The following is a 17,587-nucleotide window of genomic DNA, read 5'->3' as shown; positions in this document are numbered from 1 at the left end:
ATTTATGACTGTATTGGGTTTGGTACCATTTGAGGTTCAACCTTTATGAAAAGAGCCAAGCCTTATCTTCTAACCTGCTCCCGATGGCAGGCAGTCAAAAGTGAGCAAACACCTACCATGAGCTTGGCCTTGCTTTCGATTCTGGGCTGAAGCAATAAACAAAATGGCCACATGATGCCCAACCTTGTGAAGGTCAAGTCTAGTAGTTGTTAGCTTGAGTCTTCTGCCCTATCCCACTCCACCTTTAACAGTTAAAATTTATTTCCTGATTACAAAAGTAGTACCTATGCATTGATTGCTAAAAAAAAGAAAAAAAAAAAAGGAAAATTGAGAAATACATAAAGGAGAAAACACCCCACTCCAATCCTCACAGTCCACAGTAACCACTTTTAGTATCTTAGTGTGCTGCCCATCGGTCTTGTCTCTAATGTGTTAAAAATGTAATCGAGACTCTATACTGTATGATTTTCATAAGCTTTTTTCCATTTCTCCATGTCTTTAAAAAAAAATCTTTGGAAACTTCATTTCCAAATGTATTAGATACATTTCCAGCTGTATTAGATACTATTTTACAGACTGCTACCTTTTGGACATTGGTGATATTTCCTATTTTTATCAACTACTGATGTGATGAGGATGCTTGTGAATAAATCTTTGCCCCCCTCCCTTTTTATTATTCCTTAACTGAGATTTGCAGAAATGGAATTCTTGCATTAAAGGGTCTGAATATTTTAAGTAGACTCCCCATTTTGACACACCAAGCCAAGAGGGTCTGAGGGCAGAGAGGCAGCCGGTGGCCCTGGCTCTGATATGCCTGTCCCTCCTGCAGGCGATAAGGAGGGAGAGCCCAGCCCAGCCTGTTTGCTCTCTGCCAAGACTGCTTTGCGATCCTCCCCAGAGCACGTGTGGGTATTACTCATCTTTGAAGCATGATTTGCGGTGTGGGGGGGGAGGCCAAGGGGGGTGGGTGGGGAGTGCTGGACCGGGAGTCTGGCCTGGGCCCAGCTCCACCAGTGCCACCCAGCCTCCATCGCTTCATCTGAAAAGGAGAAGAGTAACCAACCCTGTGAGGCATGAGGCCGGGGACATGCAGGTACTGCAGATCGGCTGGGCTATCAGTGTCTCTGGCAGGTCACGAGGGTTAAGCAGGTAAAGTCAGGCAGCCTCAGGGCCTGATGAGCAGACACAGGGGGAGAGAAAACATTCTCCCTCCTTTCACTTAAGAAACCTTCCGTGGCTCCTCGGCTCCATGTCCACGTCAGGCTCGGGGACTTCAGTGTGACCAGTAGGTCGTACTGAGCAATGCAGATTTTCTTCCTGCTTCCTAAACAGTTTATTTTTCTCTACATAGAAGTTTTACCTGTATAAAAGAATCTTTATTTTTATTTCAAGTAACTTCTTCAAACTTTCAGAAGCAAAGTTTGAGTGAAATCTTCAAAGATACAAAGGGTTAATGAATGGTTCATGGAGTCACAAAAAAACATTTTGGATGCAAGCTTATCTCTGCAGGGCCAGTCTTCAGGTTGACTGCCTTTCACACCTGCTACTGTCACACTGGAAGGGAATCAAAGGCCACAGTTCATTTCATATTTACAATTACAGCACTTGGTGTAATTATACTTGTTTTATACATCAGAACAGAGTGTACAGTGGGAGGTCAATGTACAAAATGTTTCCTTAAACAAACGGACTAGCCTGGATTTTACAAATTAAATTCTTAAAAACAAAACAAAGTAAACCCCAAAACAACAATTTTAAGTAGCACTGAAGCAGCTCGGCCTGATGTGAATTACTCTCCATTAACTGCCTGACATCCCACTCAATTGCCCCAGAAAAAGAGATCCAAACTTTCAATGATTACAAGTAGAAAACAGTGATGGCAAGTCTAACCACCATCATTCTGATCTTGAACTGAATCCTTTCAGAGGTTTAACTCTGAAACCTTCTAGCAACTCTTAAATAAGACAGAATCGTCAACCGGAGTTTGGTTTTTCCTCTGTTTTTTATGTGCAACTGCCGTGCCTATGACGAAATCTTTTCCTGTTCTCCTAAACTTAACTTAGAGGACAGGCCTGGCCCTGGGCTCAGTCTCAGGGCTCCAACTTGCCCTGGGAGCCTTGTGTCAGTCACTGAGGTTATTAGCGCAAGCGGGACTGAGACCCACTCCACGTCCTCTGAGAACCCTGGGTCCCTGCCAGGTGTCGTGGACTGGGCCTCCCAAGACCCCACGAGGAAGGTGGGTGGGTGGGAGGCGCGGCGGCTTTGTCGGCCAAGCGCTGGGGCGCCAGTCCCTGCTGCCACAGGCAGGGGGAGAAGACCTGGCCGTAGCCTTTGACAGACAAAGCAGCACCTTGTTCACTAGGGGCAGAGAATAGGATGTCCGCTCCCCGTCCCCCTCGCCGCACTTAAGCATCAGAGCTCGGCTGGCAGGGAGGCTGGAAGAGTCCCTCAGAGCCTGGGCAGCGTCAGTCACAACACCTGGGTTTCCAGCCGTCGGACCTCCTTAACCACGAGATCAATGTTAATAATTGGGTTAAAGTACAGGGCCCAGTAAAACAGACAGTTGCAAACAAATTGAGGGATGAGGGGCCAGAACATGGCCACAAAAAGCCCCTGTGTTGATACTTTCCAAAAGTGGCTCCACATCCTCTGAGGCACAGTCCTGAAAAAGGAAGAGAAGCGTTTGAGAGGCAGAATAGTGATGGCGTTTCTAACGACAGCGCCGGGGCGCTCAGACCCTGGGCCTTTCTCTGACGCGGCCTGGCTGCCAGTGCTGCAGAGACCTTGTTTCCTGTCCCCAGTGCCCCAGACATACCTTCCCTGACCACTCCACCTTCAACTCCCAGGACGCAGCCTAGAGGGTGCCTCCGCAGGGCACCGTCGCCCAGTCCCTACACCTGGTCCCACAGGCGAGGCCTCCCAGCACAGTCCCAACTCCACCCGCTTCTTCGCTGGGTCGCTCTTGTACATATTTAACATAATATTTTCTCTGCTAGGCTGCAGGCTTTCAGAGTATAAACTGTCCTCTTTACCAAAAGATCTGTGGTGTCCAGCAGAGAACCAGGGGCAGAGTAGGGGCTCAATCAACTGTGCCTGAATAAGTGAGTTCACTGAATTGAAATAAATGAGGGAGATTCTTGTCAGGTTCTCGGAACTATTTATAAGGCTGCTCCTGATGGATGAGGCCAAGACCCCTTCACGTCATGGGCTGTTTCAGGCCGAAAGGATGCTGGTGTGCTGATGCGTTACTTCTGCCTGCCCAGCAGCCATACCCTGTCTTCTGGAAGCACCTTTTGAGTTTCCCTTTAGGGTGTCTCCCTCCCCTATTCTCTTCCATGTGGTCTGGTTGGGGCATCGGCTGTGACTGCACACCTGCATCTGGACATGGGGAGCCCACAAACCCCTGCACTTGTGATGGGTTCGGGGTGGCAGGGGGAGGCTGTGACCCAGGCTGGGCCAATCAGAGCAAAGGCATGTGAGCCTCAGGCTTTCACAAGCCTCAGAAGTGCTCTCTTTCCTCCAGGGCTGCTAAGCTGCTCAGATCGACACCCAGAGTGGTCAAGGGCCCCCAAACAAAGATGCTGTTGAGGCTGAACAGAGCAGAGCTGTAAGAGAGAGAGAGGGGGGAAGGGGGGGAGAGGGGGAGGGGGAGGGAGAGGGGGAGGGAGAGGGTGAGAGAGAGGGAGAGGGTGGCCCTGATGACAGCATTCGGGTCTCTGGGTCCAGCCATGCAGGAAGCCTTCACTGGGCATCTCCCTTGGTAGGAAAGCCAATTTAGGTTGGTTTCTCTCACTTACAACCAAGAGTCACTTGACTCAGTGACTGTCTAGTCCAACTCTCTCATTTTATGCATTAATCCAGAGAAATTATCACTGTCCCAGCTGGTGGCAGTGCAGGATTAGAACTCACGCCTACAGAATTCCTCATCAGATCTCTTTATGCTCTGCCACACTGCTGCTTTCCGTACAGCACCCTCTTCTCACTTGTTTATTCCTCAATTATTAAACCCCTTCACGCACCCCCCGCCCCCAGGAATTACCTGGTGTATCACATGGGGAGAAGGCACATGGGACGCACTTTAACAGTGAGCGCCACGAGAGCCACCCCACCCCCAACACAAAGGCATTTTCCTGTTTGCTGCTTAAGCAGTATTTCTAAACCAGAGCCCGGGGCGTCTTCTCGAGTCTGAACAACACTCCACAGAGGACTTCTCCTCCACTTGGTATTTCTTTCCCAGTCTCTGTTCCTCCAACCATCTCCTACATAAAAACACACTTACTTCAGTTCACTTCTTGACCAGATCCTCCAAAAGGAGAATAATTCCAGAACTGAGAGTAACATGGCATTGACGATGAGAAACCGTGATGTCCAGTAATGGACCTCCAGCCAGTCCCAAGCAAATTCAGCAATCAGCTGGTATGGAAGGAAGGAGTACTTGACAAGGAATTCTCTCCACTGCTTCCATGTGGGCTCTCTAAGATCCTTTAAAAATAACACGCAAGTAAATAAAACTACATAAAAATGGACACAAAAAATCATAAGGATTGACTTTTACACAAAATACTGTGGTTATCCCAGTGAATTTTACATTTATTAAAACATACATACACATACACACATATGCAACAATCTAAAATGAGATTTCCATCCATAAACTCACCTTGTAATAATTAATCTTACACTGGATAAATGTTACCAAAGAGGCTGAACTGAGATGCTTGTTATATAATTGTGGAAGCTCAGAAGTAAAAAATCTAAGCATGAGTAATCTAAGCATTATTCATAATGAGGCTGAAATGAATAAAATTAACCAGCTTTCCGATTTCCTCACCACTGCAAGGACGGCTCAGACAATGCCAAGTCAACAGCTCCTCTGTGGGAGAATGTAACAGGTCGTGGGAAAATTAAACATATACTTTTAAAAAGTAATTTTGGGAAAATGAAAAACTTTCATTACAGAATTAGCAGGCAGTCTGTAACAAGAGTATTTAAACAACTCATAGGCATCCAGAGGCTAATGAAAGCCAAGCGAGACTGTGTACAATGGAGCAGACACTGAGCATCCCAAGAAGAAAGTCAGCCTGATGGCAGGGGTTGCTGGGGCTTTTTAAAACAGAAAGGTCAGGGGGTCTCTGTGCTCCCAGTCCAGCAAGGGCAGGGAACAGCTGAAAACTGGGTAATTAGAGAAACACTGCGCAAAGGGGCTAACCTGCAGGCTTAAAACTACACCCAAGGCTGAAGTCCGTTAGGTAGGCACTTGATTCAAGTGTTTAGAAAAGGGTCTTTGGAGATTTAGGAATTCTGTTTCAACATCATATGCGACGATTCCTATATCCATGTGACTTTCGATATAAATGGATCAGAGGGACTGCCCCAAAAGTACCAATGTAAAGGACATCACCCTCCGATGACCAATTAGACCCAATCACCCTGAGTCAATGGGATCCACTGACAATTCTGAAGGAATCCATCAGAGCTGTGGTGGGTAACTATCCCTGCCAAAGGCCCTGTGGCCAGCTGACGTGATGACTCCCATCAGTGAGCTGGATGACGGCTTACTATTCTGAGGCCAACAGGACGGATACTAACCCTGCCTTGTGGTAGGACAAATAATCATCCTTTGGGGATCCTGTTAAGAGACAGATTACCAGGCTGGAAGGCCCACAGATCTAACCCTTGGGCAATCTGGACCTATGCTATCTTCTTTTATAACAGAAGCAAAGCTGGGTTTTTTTCCCCTAAATATTTCAAGTCCAGAGGGTAACCCCTCTTGCTATGCAATGCAGGAAACAAAACAGGCTTCTGGGAGTGGGGAAGCTCCTGCTGTATTTTCTTTCGTAGGGGCTCTCCTTGCAAAATTCAAATGAAGGTTCATGTTGTTTCCTCTTCCCTGACAGGCGCCAGCCATGTCTCCAATTCCATCCCACGCAGAGGAATGGTGGCATGAAGCCACTCAAGGCCCTCTCCAGACCCACCAGAAGCTTGGTGATGATGTCCTCCCCGGAGCTGTCTTCTTGCAGAGGGCAGATGGTATGGATGAAGGGCAGGAAGGTGTCTGTGTAGTCAAACAGGTAGAGGTACAGCAGACAGAGTCTCGGGGAGCTCTTGAGGGCGTACAGCAGGAACAGGGACCTGCCTGGGTTCACGGCCTGCAGAGGATGAGGCGGGTGCAGGGACTCATTACAACCATAGCTGCCCGCTCCCCACCCATGCTCCTTCCGCAGTCGCACGCCCTCCTCCACGTGGTTTACACTGGTAATGAATGAATGAATGAATGCGAAGAAGAGGCCAAATAATCCATCTGTTAGGCTACATTATAGAAAGATCCAGTCTCTCTCCATGGGTGGGGAGGGATAGGGGGATGAGAAGCAAGCTCCTAGGCACATTTAGAAGAACACAACCTTTCGGGAAAGTAATCAGTGGGCACCACTTAATAAAAAAAATCAGAAGGCCTCATGCACAAAATACTTAGTGTTTGCATTGTGCATAATAGAGAAAAAGTGAAATCTGTGACCTCAGTCCTGAAGTTACAGTAGATATTTAGCCCAGAATTCATACAGCCACGGAGGAATGTATAGGAGGAGTGTTGGATAATGCTCATGTTACAGCGTTAGGTGAAGAAAAGATCTAAGATGTGTAGCCATCCACCTCTACAGTGTCAGTGCCGTGAAAGCAGGGCCTGCCTGATTCAGGACTGAGATCCCTTTCCTAAAGGACCACCTGGCTCCCAAGAGATGTCAGTACATGTTTGCGGAATGAATACAAAAATAAAACAGCTGTTTTAAGTACACTCAGAAAATTGTCTAGAAGAAAACAGAGCAAAACGCAATGTTACCCATGTCTGAATCTCAGGTGGGATTAGGGTCAATTTATTTTCATTTTCTTCACTTCCGTAAATTTTGCTATAATGAATGTACATTTATATTTTTCCTGATTATAAAAGAAACTTAAAAATGATTCAACTTACTTGATGCTACTAAGCATCAAGTAAAATGGGCAAAAGATGTGAATGGACACTTCACCAAAGAAGGTAGAAGGATGGCAAATAAGCACATGAAAAGATGCTCATTATTACTAATCCTTAGAGAAATGCAAATTAAGCCAGTGAGATACCACTGTACACTCATTGAAAAGGGGAGGGATGGGAAGGAGGGCTTACAAAGGGGCGGGAAGAAGCTTTTGGGAGTGATGTATATGTTCACTCTCTTGATTGTGGTGACGGTTTCACAGGTGTGTACATATGTCAGAACTTAGCAAATTGTACACTTTAAATATGTGTATGTCAATTATAGCTCAACAAAACTGTTAAAACATATTCAACTTATTTGATGCTATCAGTGGCTTACCAATAAAAATTTTAAAGTGTGATAACGGTTACATTTAAGAAGAAAGTCCTTCTCTTTAGAGCTTCACACTAAAGTATTTAGGGGTGAAATAATATGATGTGTGGATATGCTTTAATATAATTCCAGGACTGGGGGTGTGGGGAGAGGGTGGAGGGGTACAGATGCATTAGGGGTGACCACGAGTCGATGCTCGTTGAAGCTGGGTATGAGTACTCTCTTCCCTCTATTTTTGTATGTACCTAACATTTTCTATATTTAAAAAAAATCTTTAAGAGGTCCAACTTGTGAAATGGCTGATTCCAGGTCTGGGGCAGGAAAGGTGCAAGAGTAACTTGAACATCTTGCCGTGTGAGAACGGAAACTATCAAAGACTAATAAATCATGTTAAAAGGACTCATTAGCAAGTACGCTGTACCTCAATTCAAAAGTTAAATTTAAAAAATGGACTCAGAGAATAATTTGAGGAGACTCCTACTCAAAAAAGATGGGACAGTTGGAGCATCAATTAGAATAACTACTGAAACGTATTCAAATACATCAAGAATGTCAAAATCCTCAGTTATTAATAATCCTAAAGAAAGAAATTGGTCATGTTTGGAGGACAATAGGGAAGCAAATTCTGAAACTGGTAAGTAAACAGAGAAGATCAAGCATTTAACCTGCCCTTCTGGTATAAACTGTACTTAGGATAATCAAAATGGCTGTTGACAGAAGATTTCCTTTTCATTAAAGACGTATTTCAGTGAACAAGGTGAAAAAGAAATGAGAGAGTTACAGTATCACCATTTGGCAACACTTAATGAACTAATGGATCTAAACAATCAATGATCATGGGACATTATGAGCCTCTTGATGGAAGAAAATGCCACACCTATAAAGCAGCCTTGCCAAAACACCAAACCTAAACCAACTCCTGGATTATAGGATATGCAGGGGAAGAAGGGACCTGTTAGGTGACACCACAGAGAGACAACTGGCAAAGTACAAAACGTCAGAAAACTACAGGAGAAAATTATCTGGTTTCTTCAACAAATAAATGCAGGGTAATGACAAGAGGAAGGGAGAATCTATAGACTGAAAGAGACTTAAGAGACATGACAACCAACAAACAACCCAATTTAAAAAATTCAGAAGACCTGCACAGACATTTTTCCAAAGAAGACAGTGAGATGGCCAATAGGCCCATGAAAAGATGCTCAGCATCACTAATTATCAGAGAAATGCAAATCAAAACCTCACACCTGTCAGAAAAGCCATCACCAGAAGCACCAGAGATAACAAATGCTGGAGAGGGTGTGGAGAAACGGGAACCCCTATACACCACTGGTGGGAATGTAAATTGCTGCAGCCACTGTGGAAATCAGTATGGATGGTCCTCAAAAAACTAAAAATAGAACTACCGTATGATCCATCAATCCCACTCCTTGGAATATATCTAAAGAAAACAAAAACACTTATTTGAAAAGATGCAGGCACCCCAATGTTCATAAGAGCATTATTTGCAATTGCCAAGATATGGAAGCAACCTAAGTATCCATCAACAGATGAATGGGTAAAGATGATGTGGCATATAAATACACACACACACACACACACACACACACACACACACACACACAATGGAATACTACCCTTCCATAAAAAGAATGAAACTTTGCCATTTTGCAACAACATGGATGGACCTGGAGGTATTATGCTTAGTGAAATAAGTCAGACATAGAAAAATAAGTAGGTATATTTTGACTTATATGTGGAATCTAAAAAATAAAACAAACAAACGCCTGTAACAAAACAGAAACCAACTCACAGATATAGAGAACCAACTAGCGTTTACCAGTGGGGAGAGGGAAGGTGGGAGGGGCAAGACAGGGGTAGGGGATTAAGAGGTACAAACTACTATATATAAAATAAGTAAGCTATAAGAATATACTGTTTAGCACAGGGAATATAGCAAATATTTTTATAATAACTTTAAGTGGGGTATGAGCTATAAAAATATTGAATCATTATGTTGTACACCTGAAACTAATATAATATTGAAAACCAACTTTACCTCAATTAAAAAAAAAAAAAAAAAGACATGACAACCAAATGTGGACCTTGTTGGGACCCTGCGTGGAACAAATCAACTGAAAAAAAAAAAAAGTAGGGTATTTGAATAATGACAAATTATTTGATAATATCAGAGAATTATTCATTGGGGGGGGTATATTATGGTATTTTAGTTTTGTTTTTCAAGAGGTCTTTACTTTTTAGGGACTTCCCTGGTGGTCCAGTGGTTAAGAATCCGCCTTCCAATGCAGGGGACGCGGGTTCGATCCCTGGTTGGGGAGCTAAGATCCCACATGCTGCAGGGCAACTAAGCCTGCGCGCCGCCACTACTGAGCCTGCACCCTGTGGAGCCCGTGCGCTGCAACTAGAGAGAAGCCTGAGTGCTACAACGAAGATCCCGCATGCCGCAACTAAGACCTGATGCAGCCGCATACATTAAAAAAAAAAAGTCTTTACTTTTTAGAGATTCAATAAAATATTTACTTATGAAATATATGCTATCTCAGATTCAAAATAATCACGGGTAGCAGGAGTAGGTATTACTGAAATAAACATAGCCATGAGTTGCTGTCGTATGGGTTGATGGAAGTTTTGTACTATTATCCTGCTTTTGGGTATATTTGAAATTTTCCATAGTAAAAGTTTTTTGAAAAATCTAACTTCTAAAAATTATCTCTATATTGTAACTTAGGTGAGACATAGAAGTATGGAAGTAGTTCTTCATTTTAAAGCAGTGTTTCCCAACCTTTTTTTCATTATTACCCCTTAAGGAGCCTTTTACAGACATTTTTTTCATAAGCCCGCCCCTGCCCCATGAAACGTTAATACCACAGATATACCGTGTATCTGTTTACGTACTGTGGTCTTCGGAGGGCCACAAGTCACTGCAATACTTAACACTTTTCACCCCTCAAGAACCAATGGCCTTGGGGGCGCTGCTGCTCCTACTGGGTGTGCAGGCTCTAAGGGAACACAGGTCCCAGAAATAGAGCCCGAAGGCACCCAGCCACGTCTCGGTCAGTACGGGAGAAAGGGAGACGACCGGGTTACGTGTTTGTAGGTCTGGGATCAGCTGGACCAAAACATCCCAGCTCTGGGGCTACCTTCCATCAGAGAAGGAGGATAAAGCAACCTCCCAGCGAGGTGGTCGCGATGACGGTGCTGCCGTGGGGAGCTGTCCCTCCCAAGTCTGACGAGAACAGCCGCGCTCAGAAGACTTACCACGCGGCCTGCAGGCTAAGCATCAAGTGACCACCCCTGGGGAGGGGCTGAAGCACAGATGTGAAGGAGCAGACTGATGATAAGGTTCTGCTTGCTTTTTACAGTGGGACCAGAATACCATCCCCATTCACTCTGGTTAATATTAAGTTTACTTTGACAGAGTCTAAATAGAGGGTCATTGCTGGATACAGGACCCAGAAAGTTCTGTCAGATATTAAAACCCACCGTAGGACTAATATTGGCTACAAGAAGTCCAGAGTTTGACTACATTAACAAAACTAATAAGTTATGATAGAAGAGAAGTAGGGATTTTTTTTTTAAACTGACAAACAACAACAACACAGAAAACAACAAATCTTCTATCTTAGGACCCTATCCCCATTCTTCAAAAATTCTGAAACTAGTGTTTTTTCAGTTTTAAAGCAATACATACACAAAATAAACACAATTTTTTTCAAACGGCACAGAATTGTATTAAATGACAAATACAATTCACCCTTCCATCCAAGTCTCAATCCCTAGATGAAAACATTGTTAACAGTCTGTGTATCCTTCCAGAGATTTTCTATGACACATACAAATGTGTAGGTTTTCTAACATGTTTTTCTTTATTTTCAGTTAACAACTTGGGTATCATTTCTTGTTAGTGCACCCAGGGTCACCTCGTTCCTTTGTAATGGCTACGTGTATGGGTGAGCTGTATTTATTGAACCTGTTCCTAACAATGGGTGCTGAGGTTGTCTCCCACGTGCTATTACCAATGACACTGTGGCCAACATCTTGTTTAATAATTTCTGTGACTCAAACATTCAGTTCTCACTGTGACTCTCTGAGGTCACTGGCTGAGGAGGAAACGGGACCAGGAGGCCCAGGGACTTGCTGGCGTTCCCACAGTCAGTGTGTCCTGGAGGAGCCCGGGAGGAGCCCAGGAGTCAGGCTGCCGAGCCCTCTCTTGATCACAGCGCTATGCTGCCTGTGCTCTAAATGCAAAGGAGTGAAACTGTAGACCAAAGAGTACAGGCGGTTTAAATTATAACAGTTATTGACAAACCACTCTCCAAAGAGACTGCGCCAATTTAGGATCCGCAAACACGAGTGCCTCTTTCCTCACGTCATGAAAGGTTCTTATCCTTGACAATGTCATAGGTGAGAATGACGCCAGCGGGTTGTCTCATTTGTACCATAATTATCAGTGAGCATTTTTCCCCCATAAACTTATTGGTTATTTGTATTTATTTTTCTCCATGATGTCTTTTTTAGGGTGTAGGTCTGTGTACTCCAGACATTCTATGACTAATAAAAAATAGAGTATTCGTTTTACAGTACAGTATTCGCTAAATTCTCTCTGTGAAGGAGAACCAGCTACAGTCACACTGAAGAACAATTTATCAGCATCTGGTAAAGCTGAAGATGTGCATTACTTGTGACCCAGTAATCCTATTACTCAGTGTATAGCACAAAGAAAGTCTTACACATGAGCACACGAACTTTCCAAGAATGTCCACAGCAGCCCTGTTTCTCATAGCAAAAATGGAAATAATCTCAGTGGCCATCAATGGGAGAATGTACAAATGGTCACGCGCTTGTGCAGTGGAATATGGCACAAGGGAAAAAGAGCCAGAGCCAGAGACAAAAGCCACTTGCAGAAGGATAGTAAACTCAGTTCATGCCTTTTATGTTAAGGTTAAAAACCTAGAACATTGTTCCTAGAGCTGTGGATATATACCCAGAACACAAGTAGGAAAACAGGCCCAGGAAGGATACACAGGCATAGGGAAAGTGGGGACGCAGGGGGCTTCAGTTTTGTCTGATGTATTCATGAGCAGTGGGCAGGCAGATAACTGATATCTGGTGCTCAATACTTATTTTCCATTGAAAAAATAGAGTTCACCTTGTATTCCCAGAGGTTTTGCGGGGGCTTCACACCCAGTGCCTTGACTCGCTCCAGTTCCATGAGGATGGCTCTTCGGTGGCTGCTGTTTTCTATGGTATATGGTGCCCTGGAAAATTCTTCCTCTGTCAAAGTTAAAAGCAACCTAGGATGTGGGCGAGGAGATAGGAGGAGATGTCTTTTGAGATTACATCCTGGAAGCAAACTTTCCACAGTCGGAGTTCCACCTTATCAACACAGATAAACACTTTAGGCTTGAGGTAAGACACCTAACATATGAAATAAGATTAATAACAGCAAACAACTGAAAGCTTACTATTTGCCAGTCCCTCTATTTTTTAACGTGTGTGTGCATAGAAAAAAAAATTGGGAAGAAATCCAATAAAACATTATGACATTAAGAGTAGTTGTTTGGGGACTTCCCTGGTGGTGCAGTGGTTAAGAATCCACCTGCCAGTGCAGGGGACATGGGTGGGATCCCTGGTCCGGGAAGATCCCATATGCCACGGAGCAATTAAGCCCGTGCTCCACAACTACTGAAGCTCGCGCACCTAGAGCCCATGCTCCGCAACAAGAGAAGCTACGGCAGTAAGAAGCCCGTGCACCACAATGAAGAGTAGCCCCCGCTCGCCACAACTAGAGAAAGCCTGAGCGCAGCAACGAAGACCCCACGCAGCCAAAAAAAAAGAGTAGTTGTTTGGGGATAGTGATTAAATAAAGATAACTGTAGATCCCTTATCTGCTTCCTTTCATCAGAAGACGCGAATTCACCTCTACGGTGATTCCTTGTTAAAAGTGCCCCGTAAAGGTTTATTCCCTTTCACTCAGCCATTCCAGTTTCGGAATCTCTCCTCTGGAAGGAAGACAGTTACGCAAAGACACATTGTATTAAGTGGGTAGAGAAGTTTTTTTAACCACAATTGGGGGCGAGGGTGGGGAGGTGGTGCAACTTCTTACAAAAAACAGACAGTGGGAGCATTTTGCTTCCTCAATAGAGAGTCAAGTGTTGAAAGCTCAGTTCAGGGGGAAAAAATGGACCAGGCTGGGAGGTGGGGCAGCCTAGCAGTGAGTGGACTACACGTCTGTCTCAAATGGGTTAGAGAGCGGCTGCCTGGTGGTCTAAGTAACACCCCTACATGGTCCCCCTTCAAGGAAGGGAGGGACCCCAGTAAAGATGGACAGGGCTCAGGAAGGGGCAGGGGGATTTGCTGATGGGCAGAAGCAAGCTGACGCATAGCTCAGCGATGAGTGAGCTCCTCAAACTAATGGGTTCCTCAGAGCATTTGCACAACGTAGTCTGGTACCGTCTGGAGCAGAAAAAAGGGAAACACCACGTATGTGTGCTGGTAGAGATCGATTAATAGACTCTAGCCTATACACATACATATAAACACAGGTCTGCTTAGTACAATCGTATTTCCAGTTTAAATAAATAAATAACACGTTATTTAACACATCTATGTGTATGCCTGTATAAACATTGAAAAAAATCTGGACAGGTGTCCAGCAAGATGATAATAGTGGTTTTCTCTGAAGAGCAAGATTATGAAGGTATTTCATTTCTAATGTCCTACAATTCTACTTTATTATTTTAAAATAAATAAATATATGTTACTTTTATAATCAGGAAGCAACAAACAATTAAAATGTCAGTCGATGACATAAAATGGTTCGGCTGCTTTAGAAAACAGTTCAATGGTTCCCCAAAAGGTAAACACAGAGTTACCTTATGACCCAGCATTTCCACTCCAAGAGAGTACTGAGTATTGAAAATATACGTCCACACGAAAACCTTTATATACAAATGATCGCAGCAGCATTGTTCCTAACAGCCCCAAAATGGAATCAATCCAAATGTCCATCAACTGAAGAATGGATGAATGAAGAATGGAAATACTCTGAACAGGCAAATCCGGGAGACAGAAAGTAGAATGGTGGTTCCCGGGGGCTGCGGGAGGGGAAAATGAGGATTGACTGCCTTTAGCAGGAGCTTTCTTTTTGGGGATGATGGAAATGTTCTAAAACCAGACTGTGGCGATGGCTGCACATATCTGTGAATATATTAAAAACCACTGATTATACACTTTAAATGGGTGAATTTTGGGGTTATGTGGATGGTGTCTCAATAAAACTGTTTAAAAAATGTCAGTGACGTATCAGAAGATTTTGCTCCTCACCTTCCGTTTACTCTTTCAGATAAAAACCTGTCTCTGTAGAGAGAGGCCCAAGGGCCCAGCTGCTCCAGCCAGAGGACAACTTCTTCTGCTGTCCATGTGGCCACAGCCTTGTGCACCAGGAGGTCGTGCTCAGATTCCCTGCTGCTCCAGTGATACACCAGCAGGACCACCTGGGGAAAAGTGACATGGCCCTTATTCCACAGCAGGATCAGAGACGCCAGCTTCTAAATATGTGAGCGTGGGACCAGGAAGGAAAAAGGTTGAGCTGGAAGGGGATGATGCCAAGTCCGTAGATACGGAAGCCGATATGGATGCCAAGTCCGTAGATATGGAACACCACTGCCACCGAGATCTGAGGAGCGCGACCCTTGCTGGGCTCATCTCTGCTGAGTCTCGGGTTGTCAGGGAACAGAGACAGGAACAGGACTCACTGCAGGGCACCAGGGAGTACTGCACCCTTTTCCCCATCAATTTGGCCAGTGTAACTGACTCGCGTGCCTTTTCTATTGGAAAATTTGTAATAGTTAGATTTTTGTAGCATGGATACATCTTAAAAAGAAAATAGTCTCTACACTGGAAGTTAGTGAAGGGCTGTGCTCAAGACATGGCCTTGAGTTCCAGCTTTAACACCTTTCTGCACCGGTTTGCTCCTCTCTACAGCAGGAATAATAACAGTGCCTATTGCATAGGTTGTGAAGAGGATGAAACAGGACAAAACGAACATTTACTGGGCTCTGAATATTATGTTGTATATACTTGCATAGGCAACATCCCCAGGTTTCAATGTACATAGTGAATTACCACATACGGTCACATCATTAATCATTTAGGGGTATTTCAACAGAACTGACTTCACAGGAAACTCTGCGAGGGAGGGGGACAGAGAGACATAAACTTACTGCCACACCAGTTAAAGCTGTGAGCACTCCGGAAAAGAATCCCCCTCCCCTCTGCTGATTCACTCGGCCCGTGTTGGGAGCTGAAAGTATCTTATCATTCCCATACTTCTGAAAGGCTGCGAGACTCTGGACTACGTCATTATTCTGCAGAATGTCTTCAGATCGCATTCTAATTGCATCAGGAAATAATTTTTCAATGGCATCCCTATGGAGAACAGAAAAAAAAATCACAAGACGGTTGTTTGACTAAATATACTTATAATGTTTAGAGGCCAAAATAAAACTACTATCAACATTTAATAATATACAAGGATTCTAGAAGAATGGACAAGAAGATTGGTTATGGCCCTGTTGGTAGCAGCAACAAATCAGAAACACCTATATGTCCACTGTTAGGGCAACAGCTAAATAAAACATAGCATATTCATACAGTGGAAACATACATAGTTTTAAAAATGAATTTACTGGATATCACTGTGTATCAAGATGAATAAATTTATCCACATTGTTGAATGAAATAGTAAACTGCAAACTGCAGAAACACAGACAGTACACCACTGATGTGAGGAAATATTTGCATTTCCTATTGGCACATAAATGTATAAAAGTATTTTTAAAAATCTGAAAGATGACAACTAAGTCAGAACTGAAATTACTCTGAGAAAAAGGAAGGAAGAATTGTAAGATGGGGGAGGAGGGGTTGAAGGGGTCTTTATCAGCAATGTTCTGATTTTTTTAAAAGAATGTAAATGACTATGTATGTACTGCTTATGTTATTAAAAATTAACTCATTAAAAAGAAAAAAGGTGCAGTTCAGTAGTGAAGAGTGAGACCAACACTCAGGTCATACTGTAGGCTCTTCATTTTCGATTATACACAATCAGAGAACCCTTCTTCAATTTAAGGTTAACCTGCAGGTAAGCCAAGGCTGAAAGGTCAGAGCAAAGTGTGTGTAAATACATCTCCTGTGAAAAAGAGAATGATGGGTTAATATTTTCATGGAACTTCCTGGTACTCTGTTGATAACAAGAAGGCAAGAGAAAAGGATTTTAGCCTCAAAGACCTCACAGGTACATGATGAACATTATGAATGGAAGCAGAAAAAAACCTGCTATCTGAAGGTCTTATCAACTGTTGTGTGATGCCATGCATGAGAAACTCTATTAATGTGATAAATGCAACAGAGTCTAGTCAAAGATTATGAAAACCAGCATCAAACCAGTTTTCGAGAATCATACAGTTAGACCATTTTCTCTATGAGACCTAGGGTGTTCTCAGTGAATACACATCAATAAGAAGTATTATGTACAAAGAGTTACAGACAATGGTCTGATAACCAGCGTTTCTTTCTTTCCCTCATTTATAATAAACAAACAAATCACGGTCACCTGTGAGGAAGGGAGTCGGGACTTCCAGGTCGTTGAGCTCCCTGACTCACATGCCAGCAGATCCAGAATGACCCCTGAGGCCACCTCTCTGGCCTTTCCAGATGCGGCTGCTCCCAGTAAGAGAAACCACACTGTACAGGCCCAATGAGCTACCCGCATGGGATGAGCATTACCTGAGGAGAATATTGACTTTGGGGAAACCTTCCCATTTTTCTCTGCATTCTGGACACTCTGTTTTCTTCGAAGAGGCCCACCACAGAGCTAGGCAGTGCCGGCAGAAGCTGTGCCCACAGTTCAAGGTGGTTGGGTTAACCAGGATGTCGTAACAGCAGTGGCAGGAAAATTCCCTAACAGAAATCCGAGGGCTGGTGCTCTGGAGAGGGTCCTCTTCCTCAAGGCTTGTCGTGTTCAGATCATTCTGCGGAGACTCTTCCATCTCTTAGCAAATTCTGGGATCCACAGACATAGAAAATTCCACACTCAGAAAACTGCTGCAAAGCATCGCGAAATCTAGAAAAAAAGAGACAACAACAGAAATAGGAAAAATAATATAGTAGGTGTTTGAGATTACAGCCATTCTATTGATATTAAAGCTCTGATTTTTAAATGTGAC

At 43.8% G+C, this 17,587-nt stretch overlaps 1 protein-coding gene across 4 annotated transcripts in view; it reads right to left on the bottom strand.

Annotated features, from left to right (window-relative positions):
* The window catches only part of BFAR (bifunctional apoptosis regulator), a 32,544-nt gene that overhangs the window by 1,864 nt on the left and 13,093 nt on the right, over nucleotides 1-17,587 (bottom strand). Inside the window, exons 2-9 of one of the 4 annotated variants that reach the window (XM_036825918.1) lie at nucleotides 17,148-17,484; nucleotides 15,587-15,791; nucleotides 14,688-14,857; nucleotides 12,511-12,655; nucleotides 5,976-6,149; nucleotides 4,280-4,482; nucleotides 1,064-2,662; nucleotides 219-298 (exon numbers count right to left, since the gene is read on the bottom strand). In XM_036825918.1, the coding sequence (XP_036681813.1) occupies nucleotides 2,470-2,662; nucleotides 4,280-4,482; nucleotides 5,976-6,149; nucleotides 12,511-12,655; nucleotides 14,688-14,857; nucleotides 15,587-15,791; nucleotides 17,148-17,410 (1,353 nt within the window). In that variant the 5' untranslated portion in view covers nucleotides 17,411-17,484 and the 3' untranslated portion in view covers nucleotides 219-298; nucleotides 1,064-2,469. Of the gene's footprint in view, nucleotides 1-218; nucleotides 299-1,063; nucleotides 2,663-4,279; nucleotides 4,483-5,975; nucleotides 6,150-12,510; nucleotides 12,656-14,687; nucleotides 14,858-15,586; nucleotides 15,792-17,147; nucleotides 17,485-17,587 lie in introns of those variants that run through there. The other 3 variants (XM_036825919.1, XM_036825921.1, XM_036825920.1) reach the window with 3 other exon arrangements.

This window comes from Balaenoptera musculus, chromosome 15 (genome assembly GCF_009873245.2).
Source record: "Balaenoptera musculus isolate JJ_BM4_2016_0621 chromosome 15, mBalMus1.pri.v3, whole genome shotgun sequence".
Lineage (NCBI taxonomy): Eukaryota > Metazoa > Chordata > Mammalia > Artiodactyla > Balaenopteridae > Balaenoptera > Balaenoptera musculus.
Note: the sequence above shows the minus strand (reverse complement) of the source record. Positions and strands in the feature narration are given on the sequence as shown.